The sequence below is a fragment of the Diabrotica virgifera genome, chromosome 3 (assembly GCF_917563875.1).
Source record: "Diabrotica virgifera virgifera chromosome 3, PGI_DIABVI_V3a".
NCBI lineage: Eukaryota > Metazoa > Arthropoda > Insecta > Coleoptera > Chrysomelidae > Diabrotica > Diabrotica virgifera.
The window spans coordinates 61,822,919-61,843,670 of record NC_065445.1 but is presented as its reverse complement, the minus strand read 5'-3'; the positions used below and the strand labels follow the sequence as shown (position 1 = coordinate 61,843,670).

The 20,752-nt window shown below is 30.8% G+C and overlaps 1 protein-coding gene across 12 annotated transcripts in view; it reads right to left on the bottom strand.

Annotated features, from left to right (window-relative positions):
• Positions 1–20,752, bottom strand: part of LOC114339297 (ankyrin-3) — a 539,512-nt gene that overhangs the window by 83,629 nt on the left and 435,131 nt on the right. For 2 of the 12 annotated variants that reach the window (XM_050646486.1, XM_050646491.1), the window contains one exon: positions 15,170–15,187. The exons of the other annotated variants lie outside the window; for them this stretch is intronic. In XM_050646486.1, coding sequence (XP_050502443.1) covers positions 15,170–15,187 — 18 coding nt within the window. The remainder of the gene's footprint in view (positions 1–15,169; positions 15,188–20,752) is intronic. 12 annotated transcript variants of the gene reach the window in all.

Here is a 20,752-nt window from a genome sequence, read left to right as displayed (position 1 = left end):
TGTGAGAAAATTTTTTGTTAAATTAACTGAACGAAAAGGAAAAAATGGTAAAAAATAAAGTGCATTGTTTTATATTAACAGAAGTATATAAAAAAATAATGGAAATTGTGCATTATTTTTTACCATAACATACAAATGATTCTGAAAATGTATATCAATCAAATTTTATTCAAAACAACTTTTAACAAAAGCAAAACACACAAGTAAAAAAAATATAATTTTAGAATTATCATTGCTATGACCAAACATGTAGAGTTTTGTGCATTATTCAATACAAACCTATCTAATCAATGAATACCTTCTACATAAGTGAAAAAAATATACCTACCAGAATTTTAAGGAAAGAAACTAAAACATTTACCACCGAATTTGGATTGATAGCAATACAGTACAGCCTGCCATATCCGGACCTGTCATATCCGGACCTCCCCATATCCGGACGGTTCTGCGTCGTCCGGATCTACCGAAATCTACCGAGAAAGGCAGTCCTGCTGTTGGACAACGCATTAAAAGAAGAACTAAAAGATGGCGAAATAATGTATTATAGAATCTATAAAACGTGTCTATCGACGAAAGTTATTGACGGCGTTGATTACTGGAATGTATGAAGGAGAAAACGTTTCAGAGACTATAAAAGTACATAGTAGTGGTCTTGATATCCGGATTTTTTTATATCCGGATCGGTCTGTTGCCACATTGATCCGGATCTGGCAGGTTTGACTGTATATAGATCCCATGAGTGGAACAAGAGGGAATGGTTGTTCTATTACAGTTTTAAAAAAATTTTAGAGCAATAGTGGATAAAATAAAGATAGCCGGGGTGATATTGAACTCTGTTAGGACACAACATTTGAAGAACAATATCAGGTAGTTAATGCAGGTTCTTGCAATTGATAGTTTATAAGAAAATCTATAGAAAACGCTGTATACGAGTTAAATAATATCATGATCTCGTGTTTTGACTGTATATCTTATAGCAGTAGAAAAGCAACAGGCAACCATTTTGATGATAGCAACCTTTGAAAATGGACAATAGACAATTTTAAGATTGTTTTTAGAGAGAGACAGATCATCTTCTTATCTTCTTGTCCCATCAGAATCATGCTGACAAGAGCTAATATAATATCGATTGTCTTTGATTCAATAAGTTGATGTTTAAAAATATAAATATGGAGTACAAGTAGTTTAAACATAAGGATAATCGTGAACGAAAGAATAAAAAAATAGAAGATCACACACCCTTCATGTAAGATATAATAAGATATATAATAATAAGAATAATAAAAATATTGTCGGACAGGACAATGCACAAACTGCTTATCTATATACATCGATATATTGAATTATATTATAGCAGAGGATCGGATATAAGGCCGATCAGCACCGATCTGTTTAATGGATAAAAATTATTTGATATGTAATTTAGTGTGTTAAAATTTTTATAAAAAACAAGGGATGCCTGATATAATTTTGTTCTGGCTATAAATAATTTTAAAAATTTTAAAAAAGTTTTTCGGCCCGGACAGATATTATCTCAGAATTTTTGGATCATTCTAAACAAAAATGGCCTTTTGTAATTTTTCTCTTAAGTTGATCGTTTTCGAGTTATACACAATTTAAAACTGAAAAAGAACGAAAGATAACGATTTTAAAGGCTCGAAAACATAAGTAAAAAATATTGTTTTTGTAATCGCACAAGTACCTAAATTCAAGTTCAAACCTTCTTCTATCAGGTCCAGATAAGAATTTTTCCCATGTTGTATTTTAAAATACATTTTTTAAATTGTTAATGAGGAAGCTTTCTTATGAGAAGAAGGGCATTAACAGCCAAAAACATTGTTTTAAAACTAAATAAGTCCAAAATACTTATCAAGAACTGATAGAATATGGTTTGAACTTGAATTTAAGTACTTCGTAATTTCACAAATAATATTTTTTACTTATGTTTTTAAGCCTTGAAAATCGTCATCTTTCGTTCTTTTTTCAGTTTTAAATTGTTTAGAACTCGAAAACGATCAACTTTAAGAAAACCATTACAAAGCAACTTTTTTGTTGGTCCAAAAAATCTAAAATAATAACTGCCCGGGTCGAAATAGTTATTTATGAAACAGTTCGTGAAGTATGCTTTTCGCGAACGCACGCGATGTTTAGAGCACGAGCGACAACGGAGCGAGTGCTATACATCGCGTAAGTTCGCAAAAAGTACTTCACGCACAGTTGCATACAATATTTTATCTACGATAAACAAATCTGTAACTCTTCGTCACTGGAATTCATTTCTATCCTACAATTTTTAGAACTTTGACATTTAAAAATTCTACTTTCTTTCAAACCACAAAACTGTCAAAATTTTTGTTGTAATTTATTGCTCATTATGTCATCACCATGACAACACGAAAGTTAAGGATATTTGATTATATGAAAGTTTGTCAAAAACAGTGCGGAAAAGTAAATCCCATTTAAAATACATTGGTACTTCACGCACACTTTAAACCCTTCACGCACTGCTATCTACAATGACAGTTTTCACAAACTAAAAACTTATACACAATATGACAAGAGTAGATAAAACATTTTTTTAATTTACAGAAAAAAGTAATTCTTTAATTATTAATTATAGTCAGAACGAAATTAGATCGGGCACCCCTTGTTTTTTATAATTGCTAACATACCAAATTACATGTCCAATAATTTTTATCCATTAAGGGGAAAGAGGCAAAATGTCGTCTATCAAAATTTTCAATGTGTTTTAAATGTATTAATTTTTTTCGGATCCTGAGAAAATTAATAAGTATCTTTGAAAAATTTAAACGCAGAATGAAATATTACGTTATTACCGAAGGCCGAAAATCCCTTAGAATAAATAAAAAGTTTCTTTTGAATGAAATATTTGTAATTAAAAATCACACTAAATTTTCTCTTTTATTTTCAGACCTGCAACTTATTAAAATAAACAAAACTTTTCAGGGACTTTCGGCTCTCGGTAATAATGTAATTTTTTATTCTGCGTTTAAATTTTTAAGAAATACTTATTAGTTTTCTCAGGATTTGAAAAAAATGAATACATTTAAAGCACATTGAAAATTTTGACAGGCGACATTTTGCACCTTCCCCTTAAACAGATCGTTGCGGATCGACCTTACTCGTATATCGTATCTTAGACTATTAGGACAGTAATCTTGAAATTATACGATTTTAATTTTCATTTGATTGATATAAATTGTGGTTAAGAGAAAACTTTTGTGCCATTACTGATACAACGATGAAATTAGTCAGTTCGAAATTTAAAGTCACTAAAAATGAAAATGAAAAAAGTTTAAGTAACAAAAAGCATGAAACTTGTCTTAACAGTTTCAATTACATAAAAAATAATATTCACACTTGGTTATTAATACTATACAAAATATAACAATGTACAATGTTTAAGTGTAAAATATTTGACATGTTAGTGAAAATACAAAAAAAAATTACATTTTAACAAAATTCTTAACCTGGTACAATACTAATTTAATAAAAAGATTACACTAATGCTAAACTTAAAGAAAGCGAGAAAGTGAATTAAATTGTAGTATGTAATACAGGGTGTTTCATTAATAATTGTCCATATACTAACTGGAGAAACCTTAGCACAAAATACGAAAATTTAACCTAAAACACTTAAATAAAATGTGGTTCCTTACTGAGTTACAGGGTGTTATATCTAAAAATTTATAAACTATTTTTGCTCAGCACTTTAAAACTATTCGACGTATCCTTTTCATACTTGGCTGAAAGTGCGACTACGAGACACCCTACTAAATTATGATAAACAAATGTTCCTAGCTACTACCAGAGGCGTACGACAGGGGATGGTGAATGGTTGACCCTTCTCAAATTACTGGAGGAATTACTATTTTAGTGCCATTTTTTAGATTCTCCAATACTCTCTACGTAAATAATATACTCTTCATTGGTAAGGATAAAGTCATTAGTTTTCGAGATATTTGAAGTTAAATATGAAACGGCACAGTTATTTTGATTAATTTATGATATGCTTCATATGATTAAAAATTAAAAATTATTTGTACCCAGTACTTCAAAACTATTTGACTTATCCTTATCATACTTGGCAGAAAGTGTAGGTACTGTACACCCCACTAAATTAAGATAAATAAACGTTTCTAGCTACTACCAACCAGAGGCGTGCGACAGGGGATAGTGGCTGGTTGATCCTTCCTAAATTCTACGCCACTGACGAAATTGCTATTTTAGTGTAAATTTTTGATTTTGCAATACTTTTTATGTAAATAATATACTCTTCATTCGTAACGATAAAATGATTAGTTTTCGAGATATTTGAAATTAAAAATTAAGCGACACAATACACTGATCAAAATAACCGTGTCCTTTCATTTTTAACTTCAAAGATCTCGAAAACTAATGACTATCGTTACGTATGAAGAGTATATTATTTTCATAGAAAGTATTGGAGAATCCAAAAATTGAACTAAAATAGCAATTTCGCCAGTGGCGTAGAACTTGGAAAGGGTCAACCATTCACTTGCCCCCGTAGGACGTCTCTGGTAAAAGCCAGAAACGTTTGTGTAACATAATATAGTAGTTTGTACAGTACCTATACTTCCTGCTAAGTATGATACATATACGTCGAATAGTTTTAAAATGCTGAGCAAAAATAATTTTTAAATTTTTAGATAAAACACCCTGTAACTCATTAAGGAACCTCATTTTATTTAAGTGTTTTAGGTTAAATCTTCGTATTTTGTGCTAAGCTTTCTCCAGTTAGTATATGGACAATTATTAATGAAACACCCTGTATAATACCGTTGATTGAATACACGAATATATACATAGTAATAATTAAGTTGTTGATGGTAAATGGTGGAATATTATCCCATTCTGCAGGTACAGCTTGCAAATAAATATTACAATTACAAAAGACCTAAAATAATATTTTTTAGCCTTTCTGCTATTATTTTTACCGAAAATAGACCTCCCAAAGTTATCTCCATTCTTCTCTAAAATGCGTCTTAGTCGTTTTCGTATTAACTTTGCAGGTCTTTTGTGGATGGAGTCACGTTTTAACTTTGCTAGTTCCCCATTTCCTTTTTACACTATTATCGAGACGTTCAGTCTTATGTTCAGCCCATTCCCGCTTTAATTTGGCTGCCTGTTTAGCAAGTCTTTTACTTTTAACGTATTCCGAACTGCTTCATTACTGTTGCGATCTTTGAGTGAGATATTAATGTCTTTCTTTTCTTCTTCGTCGCGATCGCTTCAGTAAATGCCCAGTTTTGGGCCACGTATGTGAGAACAAGGAGAATACAAGAATTGCACACCAGTGGCGTACCGATAGATCAGCCGGCCCTGGTTCCAGTTGGGATGCGGGCCCACCCGCCCAATAAAAACTCACATTGTATAACACGATTATCGAGCATCTAGCCTACTGTATTGCGATTCTTTTAATGACCCACCGTATAAAACTTTCATTGAATATCTCAGTTTCCGAATTTCTGCAACTTTGTAGTTTACCTACAACTTATTCATGGATCCTGTTAATATAAAAAAAATACAAGTGTTTGAGTTAGCACGTGTAGGCAGGCACCGGCGATTAGTCTTTACACAAGGACTTCGGCAAGCAGGTAAAACGAGTAAGGAACCTTACAAAAGCGTTCCCTGTGTTTCTTAATAAATTTTGATTTCAAATATTTTGATGAATAGTTATTCTTCGTTTTTATTAATAAGTACCTAGACAAAAATTAAAATTTATTAAGCAGTTACATTTCGTAGTGTGTACTTGTGTAGTTCAAAATGTCCCAATAAAATAAGAAACTGCTGCTCGAAATATTTCTGCAGATGAGCGGTCAAACCATCTTCTCAGGTCTTTCAGCCACGAGGTCTGGCGTCTTCCTACTAATATTTTGTCTTGTACTTTACCTTCTAATATGATTTGAAGCAGTTCATATCTTTCCCCTCTTTTAAGTCTTAAGGGTATACTTTTATCTTGCAGTATACATACAGGGTGTTTCATTGGTAAAGTTACATACGTTAACTGTAGAAAGAGGATACTTAAGCGGTCTCAAAAATACCATACTTAATGGATCTTACTCCAAACAAAGATACTGGGTGTTTTATCTATTTTGCCATTTTCTTAATTGGTTCATAACTTTTTGACCACACTGTATATTTATTTTATATTTGGCACGCAAATATCATTTAAGGCGTACAATAAAATAATTTATTTACAATTGTAAAAAATCCAGGTCCGGCTTAAAAAATATTGGAAAAATGTTCCGACCCCAAAACAACACCCTGTACATTAAATTTTTTTAAAATGGATTTTTCAGTTGAAAAGAGGATAAAAAACTAAATTCAGTGGTATACTTTGAATTTTCGGCAAAATGATTTTTCTGGTGAAATTTGGAATTTGAATTCTGAAATTAAGTGAATTGCGAGAGCTCTAAGTAGAAAAAAATTGAAATACAGCTTACAACTTGTCAACCACACTGTATATTGATTTTATATTTAACACGCGAATATTCTTTTAGGTGTCCAGTCAATTAATTTAATGACAATTATAAAAAATCCAGGTCCGGATTAAAAAATATTGTATAAATATTCCAACCCAAAAAAACACCTTGTATATTAATTTTTTTTAAAATGGATTTTGCATTTGAAAAGAGGATGAAAAACAAAATTAGTGGTATACTTTGAATTTTCGGCAAAATGATTCTTCTGGTAAAAATTTGAATTTGAATTCTGAAATTACGTGAATTGCGAAGCTCAAAGTAAAATAAATTAAAATATGACTTAATTTTAATTAACACCATTATTTAATCTAAATTGGTAAAATATTAACATTTGCACACATAACAATAATTTTTGATGACCCCCCTCTGTGGCTCAGTGGTAAGAGCGCCTACGTTTGGATCGAAAGGTCCGAATGGTCGTGAGTTCGAATCTCACCAGGGTCAGAAATTTTTCGTTTATTATAAATTAATAACTGAAAATAGTTTCTGTCCTTGTGGGATCGGTACTCACCGGAGGGACCGCAGACGTTCGGATACAATTAGCGTCTCTTTGCAAAGACAATGACGTCGACTTTGCAATGTAACAAGACACTTACTCAACACACACAGTACACAGTACACATGACGCTAGATACCTAACTACATACAAAAATTTACCGTACCAACGTATAAAAAAAATAATTTTTGATGGTGGTAATTTTGAATAAGTACTTTAGTTTTGAATAGTGATTATGCTGCAAATTTTCGCTCTTTTTTTATAATTTTTAGCTATTTTGTTGATTAAAGTGATGACCCTTTATTGACCCTTTATTATTTATTCATTACTGAAAGATGAATATTCGCCAAAAACTATTTTTCACACATAATAAAAAAACACTTAAATATTAACATTTTACCAATTTAGATTAAATAATGGCATTAATTAAAATTAAGTTGCATTTTAATTTTTTCTACAAGAGCTCTCGCAATTGACATAATTTCAGAATTCAAATTCAAAATTTTACCAGAAAAATCATTTTGTCGAAAATTCAAAGTATACCACTAATTTTGTTTTTCATCCTATTTTCAAATGCGAAATCCATTTTAAAGAAAATTAATATACAAGGTGTTTTTTGAGTCGGAATATTTACACAATATTTTATAAACCGGACCTGGATTTTTTATAATTGTAAATAAATTAATTGATTGGACACCTAAATGAATATTCGCGTGTTAAATATAAAATCAATATACAGTGAGGTTGACAAGTTGTAAGCTGTATTTCAATTTTTTTCTACTTAGAGCTCGCAATTCAGTTAATTTCAGAATTCAAATTCAAAATTTCACCAGAAAAATCATTTTGCCAAAAATTCAAATTATACCACTGAATTTAGTTTTTCATCCTCTTTTGAACTGAAAAATCCATTTTAAAAAAATTAATGTAAAGGGTGTTGTTTTGGGGTCGGAATATTTTTCCAATATTTTTTAATCCGGATCTGGATCTTTTACAATTGTAAATAAATTAATTTATTGTACACCTTAAATGATATTTGCGTGCCAAATATAAAATAAATATACAGTGTAGTTAAAAAGTTATGAACCAATTAAGAAAATGGCAAAATAGATAAAACACCCAGTATCTTTGTTATTAATGGAGTAAGATCCATTAAGTATGGTATTTTTGAGATCGCCTAAGTGTCCTCTTTCTACAGTTCACGTATTTTACTTTCCCAATGAAACATCCTGTATATAAAAGTCTTCAGAATGCAATCCATCTTCTTATTATTCTTCTGTTTCTATAGGTAATTCGATTTTCTTTGTATACTTTGACATACCACATGTTCTTAAGTTATTCCTTTGTTGACTTTTTCTATACTGTCTTCCGGATGATTACTGTATTCATTTATTTGTTTCCATATTACTGGATTAAGTTCTTAAAATTCTCTGGTTCTTCTTTTATTCTGTCTTAAGAGCCCTTTCCAATATTTTAGCATATTTTGTGATTCTACACTAACTTTGAAATTTTCTCTTGTATTAAAGATCACTATTTTGAGCTTTCGTTCTTTAGTTTTTTATTTTGGTTTCATTAATTTTATTTACGTTTTCCTATGTTTAACTGTTCCTTCAGAAATCTCTACATTTCGAACATCTGCTTGCTAGAGCTCTGCTTAGCTCGGTAACGGTTGAGGTTAAAAGGTTTAAATCTTCATGTTCCCTTAAATTGGGTTGACGACTTATATGTTCAACTGCACCTATAATAGATAGTTATTATACGATAGATATCATACAAATGATATCATAATAAATTAAAGGGGCCAATGTTTACATTTCTTAAACTAAAACAGTACAATTATACCTAAACATTAGTTTATATTAAAAAAATATTAATGGAAGACTTATATAGGGTGTCCCAAAAGTAGCGGAACGGTCGAGTATTTCGCGAACTAGACTTGAAAAACTAAAAAATACGTTTTCAATAATTTTCAAAAATCTATCCAATAACACCAAACACCAATCCCCACTACACCCCCTGGAGGTGGGGTGGGGGGAACCTTTAAAATCTCAAATAGAAACCCCCAGTTTTTCTTGCAAATTTGGATTCGTTACGTAAACGTAGGCAACTTTTATTAAAGACATTTTTTCGAACTGTGGATAGATGGCGCTATAATTGGGAAAAACGATTTATCCTGATACCATAGGTAAATTATAGAAACGGTCTAATATCTCACGAAATACACTTCCAAATGAGAAGCCAAAAAACATATTTTTAATCTTTTTCGAAAACCTATCGAATAACACCAAACATGACCCTCCAACCCACCCCCTGGAGGTGGGGTGGGGGGTAACTTTAAAATCTTAAATAGCAACCTCCACTTTTTATTGCAGATTCGGATTCGTCATAAAAAATTAAGCAACATTTATTCGAAACATTTTTTAAAATTTCTGATAGATGGCGCTAATAAATCGTATTTTTCAAATTAAAGCGCCATCTATTAACAATTCTAAAAAATGTTTCGAATAAATGTTGCTTAATTTTTCGTGACGGATCCGAATCTGTAATAAAAAGTGGGGGTTGCTATTTAAGATTTTAAAGTTACCCCCCCCCCCCACCTCCAGGAGTGGGTTGGAGGGTCACGTTTGGTGTTATTTGAAAGGTTTTCGAAAAATATTAAAAATTTGTTTTTTAGTTTCTCATTTGGAAGTGTATTTCGTGAGATATTAGACCGTTTCTATAATTTACCTATGGTATCAGGATAAATCGTTTTTCCCAATTATAGCGCCATCTATTCACAGTTCGAAAAAAGTCTTGAATAAAAGTTGCTTACTTTTACGTAACGAATTAAAATCTGCAAGAAAAACTGGGGGTTTCCATTTGAGATTTTAAAGTTACCCCCCACCACACCTCCAGGGGGTGTAGTGGGGGTTGGTATTTGGTGTCATTGGATAGATTTTTGAAAATGATTAAATACATATTTTTCACTTTTTCGATCCGATGTTTAGTTCGCGAAATATTCAACCGTTCCACTACTTTCGGGACACCTTGTATATAAAGGAAAATAGCTACATTGAATCAAAACTGATGAAAAACTAAAATGAAAATAACAATAAAAAAACTAGTATTCCACCATAGAGACCATGGTTTTATTTCGATTTCGATATTTCGATTGATTCAACGTACCTAGTCACTTTTCTTAAATTTTCTATTTTACTAAACCTATAGAAAAAACTGTATAAAGTTACCAATTAATACCGACCTATTGTGTGGGTGATAGCACATTATATTGTAGATCTCATGGCGTTGTAGAGAATTCAACATAACTCATCTACTTTTTCATTAAGCCAACAAAAATTTTTGAAAATAATCGTCTAATATTCAGCCAATCGGGTCGACATAACATAAAATAAAGCGGATAATTTGGTATGTTTTACTAAATTAAGTCGTTTTTCTATTTACGTTATTAAATCAAAATCAGCTACATCGCACCAATCAACTACATAATTTCAAAAGTTTTCTATGAACAGAGAGTTGAAGTATATAAGCACCGTATGAAACAACCAAAGATATAGTCCAGGGCGCATCTGTTTTGAGATGGACGTTGAGAGGTGACTCAATTTTTTTTACAGAAATTGCTTGAAAATAACTCAAATAATAATATTTGAGTTATCCTCCCACTCAAAATGGTCCGGAACATTGTTTAAATAATCAAAATGTCAAAATATGAAGGAAAAATTATATTTTTTTATTGGTTTTTTGATTATAACTTTAAAACTATTCATTTCTGAGAAAAGTTGTACTGACATAAAAGTTGCGTAATTAAATTTCCTACAATATAGAATTGGTTAAAAATTTAAAAAATAGTCACCCTTGTTGCAAAATAGAAATAATTGCGAAAAAAAAACCATACAAAAACAAGTATTCGCCTTTTACGTTTTTCAACCATGCTACACCTAGGACCTTCATATTTTACACAAAAAAACTTTATGATATAGTAAAACAACACTGTAAATTTCATTAAGATCGGTTTAATAGATTTTGCAAAATAAATTTTGAAATCCAGCTTTCGCAAAAAAAATTCATTTTTTTCTTAATGTTGCAGGACTGAAAATAAAGCAGATAGCAGGACAGCGGTGTTCGATTCACACAAGTTGATTTCCACCAAAATGTCTTCCAATCTTTATCTAATATATTATTTTTTACTCTATATTTTGTTGTATTTTAATATCTTCCACAAAAATCAAACTAATTTTATTATTGTTTGTGAAATATTGTTTAAACAATTGCATATGTTTACAAATAATAAACTTTTATTCTCCAAGTTAAAATATACGAACAAATAAAGTTTTTGCTAAAAAAGTGTTATTTCAAAGGATAGAGTATGTGTTTTTATTTTGCAATAAACAAATTTATTTATTTATATCGAAATGTAATAAAAATTAAAATGTATCAATTATTATCAAAGGTCATTGGAATGCCCAATCAGAGCAAACTATCCGCTGCCCTGCGCGTAGCACCAATAACTAATGTTTATTTAAAAAAATTCCTGACGCCGCGCCGTGGTAGTTAATCGATTTTAGTTTTGCAATGAAAGCAAATTGCAAATGAAAGGTACAGTACACTTCTATAAGCAAAAAAAATTTCAACTTGCTATCTGCTTTATTTTCAGTCCTGTAACATTTTGAAAAAATTAATTTTTTTTTTTCGAAAGCTGGATTGCATAATTTATTTTGCAAAATCTATTAAACCGATCTTAATGAAATTTACAGTATTGTTTTACTGTATCATAAAGTTTTTCTGGGTGAAATATGAAGGTCCTAAGTGTAGCATAAATGGTTGAAAGAAGTAAAATGCGAATACTTGTTTTTATATGTTTTTTTCACAATTATTGCTATTTTGCAACAAGGCTGACTATTTTTTAAATTTTTAACCAATTCTATATTGTAGGAAATTTAATTACGCAACTTTTATGTCAGTACAACTTTTCTAGGAAATGAATACTTTTAAAGTTATAATCAAAAAACGAAGAAAAAAATGATTTTTTCCTTCATTTTTTGACATTTTGATTATTTAAACAATGTTCCGGACCTTTTTGCGAGGGAGGATAACTCAAATATTATTATTTGAGTTATTTTCAAGCAATTTCTGCAAAAAAATTTGAGTCACCTCTCAACGTCCAAATGTACTAATATTTTTACAGATGCGCCCTGGTCTAATATAGAAATAATAAGGGGAGTTTAATACTGTTTAATACGAGTGATAGGGATAGTGAGAGGGCGGTCTGATAAATACTTAGCATATAAAAACCGATAATTTGGGGAAGCGGCAACATAATCTCCTTTTAACTCGATACACTTGACTCGGCAATGTTCCAACTTCTTTCGCCCGTCTGAAAAATAAGTTTCTTCAAGATCTGCTAAAAATACTCGTCTGAAAAATACGTTTCTTCAAGATCTGCTAAGTAGGACCCCGTGGCGGCGATAACCTCCTATTTGGACTCTTTCTGCTCGGCGGGTGACTTTGTTATGTTTCGAAACAAAAAGAATCACACGATGACAAATCTGGAGAATACAGTGGATGGGTTCTCCAAGTAGTCAATGTAGATCACACCTTTTGAATCCCAAAAAACGGAGGTTATCGCCTTTTCGGCCGATAGGACAACATTTGCCTTCTTCGAAGCACGTTATCCCGGTGAAGCCCATTGTTTCGACTGTTCCTTGGTTTCTGGTATGTACCAGCAGATCCTTGTTTCGTCGACGGTCACGACAGCAATTCCTCTGGATTGGGCGTAAATATCGTCAAACACTGCTCTGAATTGGTCTCACAGTTGCCCTTGTTCCGAAAGGATCAAACGCGGCACCCATCGCACCAACAGCTTTTTCATGCCCAAAAGTTCATGAAGAATATGACCCACCCAGTCTTTTGACATGCTTACTATCTCAGCAAGTTGGCAATATTTTCATGAAATTCTGTTATTTCCATGAAATTATGTAAAAATAATTTAATAATAATAAAAAGTTGTTAATAATTTCTTTTAATTTATGTAAATTGTCTTCTTTAACTTTGTTAACATGGTTAATGTGACAAGCGATGTCTCTCATTTTGATTTAATACATTTTATCATGCCTACTTTTTCAAGACAAGGTTACATGCTTTTAAAAATGGTAACAAAAAGTATGAAAAATTATATAATTTAAGATATGTTCCTCACAAACACCAATAATGATGTAAAAATTAATTTTTCATAAAGAGTCTTTGTTCTACTCCATATACATAGTGACTTTATTTTAGTAAATGCGGTGAAAAATATAATAAATTTTATAAATGACATTCTATTTATGGGTTAGAATATATATTTATAATTAAACAATGACTCAAAAATTTTCGTTAAGCACTTTTTGGTTACTTATATTTTTATACGTAATACCTGAGACATAAACAAAAAATAAAAAAGAAAGTCAAAGCTTTCAACTTAATAAAATATTTAAAATAATATCAAATTGAAAACTTATTGGACCATTTTCCACCTCCACGGTTCTAAAAATTGTGCAAGCCAGATGGATGCTGAAACAAAAAAGACACGAGGGAATTCTACAATTTGCAATTCATAACCCCGTCTGTTCAGCGTGGTAAATTCCAACAGAAAATGAATTATTAAGATAAAATGCATTGAAATTAAATTAAAACTACATATCGCATTCTTTGTTTTACTAGTGCATGTGATTCCTTACGAACTCTCTTGTACGTTTCATATATTTTTGGGTTATTTTCTATACATATTCCAAGTGAGCCTCCGTTTTTTCTTTTGATCACTTTTATTATATTTTGCCAGATAATCACGGTGTTCGTTTTTTCTCGATTGAATTTTTATTTATTTTTCTTACTCCAAGAGCTACTTTTGTTGCTATTTTTGTGTTGTTATTTTTGTGTTGATTTCTATATCAGTGCAAAACGCTGAAACGTTTAGAACTGGAACGAAGTAAATCCCAGCTCAACATACTCGGAAAAGACAACAAACCAGAGGAAAACAAACGCGTAGAAAAGACAAATCTTTTCTCTTGGCTGGATGATTGACTTTTTTGTTTGATTTATGTGTTTCTGTGGATTCATATTTGACGTTTTGTTTGTGAACTGTTTAGACATTCGGTGCATCTGTAAGGTATGTTTGTCTGGTTTTTAGTAAAGACACTGGACGATGGAATTGTTAAACATGGTTGGTGATTGTGCTGTTGGTCCAAGTAAAGAGGAAGAAACCTTCTCCCTTTCAAGCCTTTTTCAGTTTTGGGAACTGGAAAAAGTCGCAGGGGACTAACATAACAAATAAAAAATCGAAAAAACGATCACTTCTTTAAATTGACTTCTTCTTCTTCTTGTGCCACTCCTATCGGAGATTGGAAATCATCAAGGCTACCCTGACTTTGTTTACAGCTGACCTAAAAAGTTCATTAGTGGTGCAGCCAAACCACTCTCTCAAATTCCGCATCCACGACATTCTTCTACGGCCTGGATTCCGTTTTCCTTCTATTTTTCCTTGCATTATATTTTGAAGTAATGCGTATTTATGACCTCTTATCAGGTGACCCAAATACTCGAGTTTTCTTCGTTTTATCGTTAATAAAATTTCTGGGTCTCTTCCTATCCTTCGTATTACTTCAAGATTTGTGATTCTTTCAACCCAACTTATCTTCAGCATTCGACGGTAGCACCACATCTCGAAACTTTCAATATTTTTTATGTTGTTCTGTTTGAGAGTCCAGGCCTCTACACAAATTTACTAAATTATTACTAAGCGCTTATAAATGATACTACATACTGTATTTCGAATCACCTATTTTTATTATAGCGTCTACAACAATGTAAAATATAAGTAACCAAATACGAAGGCATAATATAAATACTCTTATTATTGAACTAGTGTGTTATCATCGAGTGAATGTAATACGTGGATTATCATGTAATAATTTTGTTTTATTAAACATGGATGATTTACTATTCTAGCATTTAAAACAATAATAGTAATAAAGTACTCCAATTCCCCCATATGTGTGTTTAAAAAAATGAAATGTGTATATTGCGTAAAATAGATAAAAGCACACAAAAATGTTAACACAAAAAATAATTAAAATGAAAAACAGATACTACGGGTTATACTATACAAAAAACTTACTTTTTCCAGTTGGAGACACTGTAGAACACATGACAACACAAAAAACCATGTTAATTTTACTACTAAACTATCTTAACCCCCGTTTTTTATTCAAGTAGATTTACCAGTATTTTTTACCAGTTTTGTGTCAATTGAAAAATATTTTATTTACTATATCTAGGTATGTCAGTTCTGCTAACTAAACTATTCTATATCAAAGTAATAAGTCTAGTCTGTCAAAGATGGAAACAACTCGGATGGAGTATGTAGATGAAATTCTTAAATAGAAAGAAAGAAAACGAGACTGTGACGCAAGATAGCTTAGGATTCCAGAATATAGTAGCAGAAAATTGATTGCGGACATTATTTGTTCATACATGGCGTATGATGGCTCCCACTTAATAAAATACTAGAGACAGTGGAGACGTAAGCGCTCTCAAAACGATATACAGAAATCAGAAAATACTCAGAAATGCACGGCTTGGAGATAACAAGATAATTATAACGGAAGCCGATCTATATAAATTCATAAAATGTCACGCGATATGTAGCGAAATCAACATGGAAATATCAATCAGGAAGGTGGCACAATAACCATACCTAGAGTGCTACTAAGGGCACGTAGTCTAAAATAAAACTAGAACATATATCATAGTTCAAATATTAAAGAATTGACGTTTCCAGTGGACAGGATCCTGCAAATGATATAAAAAGAAACCTAACCAACAAAGCATGAGCTGTGTCAGGACGTTTATATAGTCTGGAATAATAGGTACTTAATATTTACGTGAGAATAATGGAAGACGAAAAATTACTGAGATATGAGATATGTACGAGTAGAGAGAAAATCAATTAATGAGTGTAAGTTTTAAAGGCCGGTGTTTTACAAAGCATTAGTATAGAAGACGTTCACGTGAGCTCGTAGCGTTATCCTCAAAGACTACGGTTTCCCTCACCCATATCCTATCCACACCGCCTTTAATGCTAGTTAAACGAAACTTGTTCGTCTGCTAGTAGGCCAGGGTAATAAGGCAAAAATATACTCTGTTCGTGACACTCGAGCAGCCCGGGTACTGAAGCGTTTTTTCGACAGGTAATACCTATGAGAACAAATTGTAACTATTTTCTGCGTAGGATCTGGCGGCCATTTTTATTTATAAACAATTTAATGTCGAAAAACGGCATTTTTTCCATTTTTTCTCAAATCAATGGAAAACAGTGTACCTTGTGGTTATATTAGTACAAACATCTTCGTGAGCATGGAAAAATCTTTAAAATGACGTATTACACAGATTTATATACTTATTTATTGTTAATATAATTGAGAAAAAATGTCTAAATTGCAAAAAAATTCATTTTGTAATAACTATTGTAAAAATTAGTGTATAGCTTTGAAATTTTTGTCAAATGAGGGTTCTGTAGTGCGTAATATGTGACACAAATTTCGAAGCGATTTATTCAATTGTTTATATTTTATTCAAATTGTTTATCCCAGAGAGCTTTTTTTGCAACAAAATAAGTCAGAAAAACAGAATGTTAGAACCATTCTGCAGGTGTCAAATAAAAGATCATAAGCTAAACTTTCAAACTTGTTTAAAAAAAGTTAATAAAAAGTGCATTTATTAGTAATAAATAATTATGCAAAAGTCTCGTCAATTTTTCCTTATAAACAATTTGAATAGCTTTTTTGTTATGGCCGGCACAAACATTTTTTTACATATTCTACAAGATGGTATTTTTACACGAACTTTAAAAAAAATAATTTAGCCTAGGTCAATTAGGGCCAAAGTTAGCAACATTTTTTTTTTTAATTTACAGCTAATTTGTTTATAATAAATAAGGATCGAAAATAGCGCTTTTTCACTTTTAAAGACACGAAGTATTCATAAAAAAATTTTGGCTCTATTTGCTTTTCAAGGAAGTCGTCAATAAAGCTTTAGAAATGAAGTATGTAAATCCATGCGACCTAAAATTGAAATATTAACTTCAAAATCCTACAGTTTTTTGTATCTTGGGAACCAACCAATGGATTTTAATGTCTTTTTTTAATTTGTATGTATTTTTAGAGTACTTTACAAGTATGGAGTCAGTTTATTCATAAATTATAATAACCAATTTAATTTATTTAAACAAAAAAAAAAACAATTTATTTAATTTTTTACTGTGCTTTAGGTGCACAACTACCAAGTAATGTTATGTATATAATAATTGATAAAAAATTGTGATGAATATATTATATAATATATACAAAGAGGGGCTAAATTATGGAAAAAATTAATTTTCTCCAAAATGGATGATTGTGGAGAAATCCCGAAACAGGTCGATTTTTATTTTTAAATTACAATGTTTTGGCATATATTTCATATTAGTGACTTCATCCACCAGAGCGTGATGACGTAATCTATGATTTTTTTAAATAGGAATAGGGGTCGTGTGACACCCCATTTGAAAGGGTGTTCAATTCTCTATTCAGTAATATAAACATTAATATCATTATTTATACAGGGTAGCCAAAAAACTAATTTTCGAATTAAATTAATTGACGAAAAAAGAAGAATGTATACAGTTTATTTATCTCAAAATACTTTCTATCGCTGTCAGAAAATTGAAAAAAATATTTATTTGGCAAATAAACATTGATTTTCGCTCAAATTAAATGTTAAAACTGCAAAGAGGTTGTCTGTGATTTAGTTTAAGCGAAAAGAAAAATTTATTTGCGAAATAATTTGTTTTATTTACTGGCAGCAGTACAATGTATTTTGAGTTAAATAAATTCATACATTCTTCTTTTTGCGTCAATTAATTTAATTCAAAAATTATTATTTTGGTCACCCTGTATAAATAAGGATATAATTGTTTATATTACTGAATAGACAACTGAACACCCTTTCAAATGAGGTGTCACATGACCCCTATTCCCATTTAAAAAAATCATCGATTACGTAATCACGCTCAGATGGATGACGACACTAGTATAAAATATATGCCAAAAAAATTTTAATTTAAAATTAAAAATCGACCTGTTTCGGGATTTTTCTTCAAAGTCGTCGATTTTAGAGAAAATGAATTTATTCCATAATTTAGCCCCTCTCTGTATATATTATATATAATAAAAGAAAAATTTCTTTAAAAGTGTGACTTTTACTCTATAAGTTTGCTTACAGTTGCAGTAATTTGAATTTTGTGATTCATTGTTTTTCAAATCATTTTTATGTCTTAGATTTTATATTTACATGAATAAAAAATAATATTACCTGGGGAATAGTCCGATATTCCTCTACCAAGGCCATAACTGTACCAAATTTTCTGGAGGCCTGGGATAACAGCGAATAGCTCTTTTTAATTCATCCCATAAATGCTTAACAGGATTGAGATCTGGGCTGCATGCGGACCATTCTAATCTTATCAATCCAACCTCTATTTTATGAGTCAATCAGTGTTTTACTTAAAAAAATAATACAGCTCTTACATGAAAAGAGATATTCGGATAATTCAAAAAACAAAATTTTAGTGATGTCTCTGGGATAATATGACAGGACTATGACACAAAATGAGCCCCTCCGTTTTTCCACAGAATTTTTTAAAGTGAGTAGAAAATACAACGCTTCCATTCACCCCTGTATAATGCCACGCAAGAAATTTTTTTTTGTTACCGGAAAACTACGAAACGATATCAATATATGTATCTACAAATTGGTGCAAGAATCTTAAAAATCGGAACACAAATAATAAAGTTATAAACTATTAAACTTAATCAAAAATTTTTGGTGGCCGAATTTTGTGCCGGTGAGTGTAGTAATAATAATATGTAGTAATAATAAAGAATGTAGTAATAATAATATATTTATTAGAATTTTTTATCAATTATTACATACATAACATTGTAGTTGTTCACCTAAAATACGGTAAAAAAAATTGTTTTTGAAAAAAAAATTGTTTTTTTTAAACAAATTAAATTGTTTATTAAATAATTTATAAATCAACAGACCCCATATTTGTAAAGTACGCTAAAAGTACATACAAATTAAAAAAAACATTAAAATCCATTGGTTGGTTCCCAAGTTACAAAAAATTGTAGGATTTTGAAGTTGATATTTCAATTTTAGGTCGCACGGATTTTATGCTTCTACTTCATTTTTGAAGCTTTATTGACGACTCCCTTAAAGAGCAAATAAATCCAAAATTTTTCTGAATACTTCGTGTCTTTAAAAGTGGAAGAGCGCTATTTTCGATTCTTATTTATCATAAACAAATTAGCTGTGGATTTTTAAAAAAAATGTTGCTAACTTTGGCCCTAATTGATATAGGCCAACTTATTTTTTCCTAAGTTCGTATAAAAATGCCATCTTTTAGAATGTGCAAAAAAAAATGTTTGTACCGGCCATAACAAGAAAGTTATTCAAATTGTTTATAAGGAAAAATTAACGAGACTTTTTCATAATTATTTATTACTAATAAATGCACTCTTTATTAACATTTTTTAAACAGATTTGAAAGTTTAGCTTATGCTCTTACATTTGACACCTGCAGAGTGGTTCTAACATTCTGTTTTTCTGACTTATGTTATTGCAAAAAAAAGCTCTCTGGGATAAACAATTTGAATAAAATATAAAAAATTAAATGAATCGCTTTGAAATTTTTGTCACGTGTTAAGTACTAATTAATCCTCATTTGACAAAAATTTCAAAGTTGTACACTAATTTTTACAATAGTTATTGCAAAATTAATTTTTTTGAAATTTAGACCCTTTTTCTCAATTATATTAACAATAAATAAGTGTATCAACCTTTGTAATACGTCATTTTAAAGGTTTTTCTATGCTCTCGAAGATTTTTGTTCTAATATAACCAGAAGGTGCACTGTTTTCCATTGATTTGAAAAAAATCGGAAAAAATGCCGTTTTTCGACATTAAATTGTTTATAAATAAAAATGGCCGCCAGATCCTACGCAGGAAATAGTCACAATTTGTTCTCATAGGTATTACCTGTCGAAAAAACGCTTCAGTACCCTGGCTGCTCGAGTGTCATGGAAAAAAGCTTATTACCCTGGACTATAGAGTTACAATTGTACTCACTTATTCTTTATCATTTTGATTTTTAATTTTAGTTTTGTGTTTAATAGGTTTTGATAGGGCCTCTGTAGTTTTCCGGGTCAGTTTTGTTCCCCCTTTGATAAGACAGGTATTAGGGTGCTTGATATCCATTCTTGTGGTATTTTTTTGTTCTATTATTTCTTGGATTAGATTTTATAGTTGTTTGGTCAGATCTGGTCCTCCGTACTTTAGTAGTTTCTTGATCATTCCCCATATTTCTGTTTGTGCTCTGCAAAAGTCTTGTTTCATCTGTTGTGAGAAGCTGTCCCACCAGTGTTCCCTTTATATTTTTTGACTAAAGTATTTGTTTCAGTTTGGATTCCTTTATAGTGGTTAATATGCCTATTGTGTTTGTTGTGTTCTGTATTGTAAAAATGCGTTCTTTTCTTTTTCGCCCTTTGAGTTCACTTCCTCTCTAAACCATGGGTTTTCTTTTTGATGTTAATGTTCAGTTAATAGTTCATATATACATAACAGGCCACTAAATTCTCCTTGCTTAGTTCAATATTTT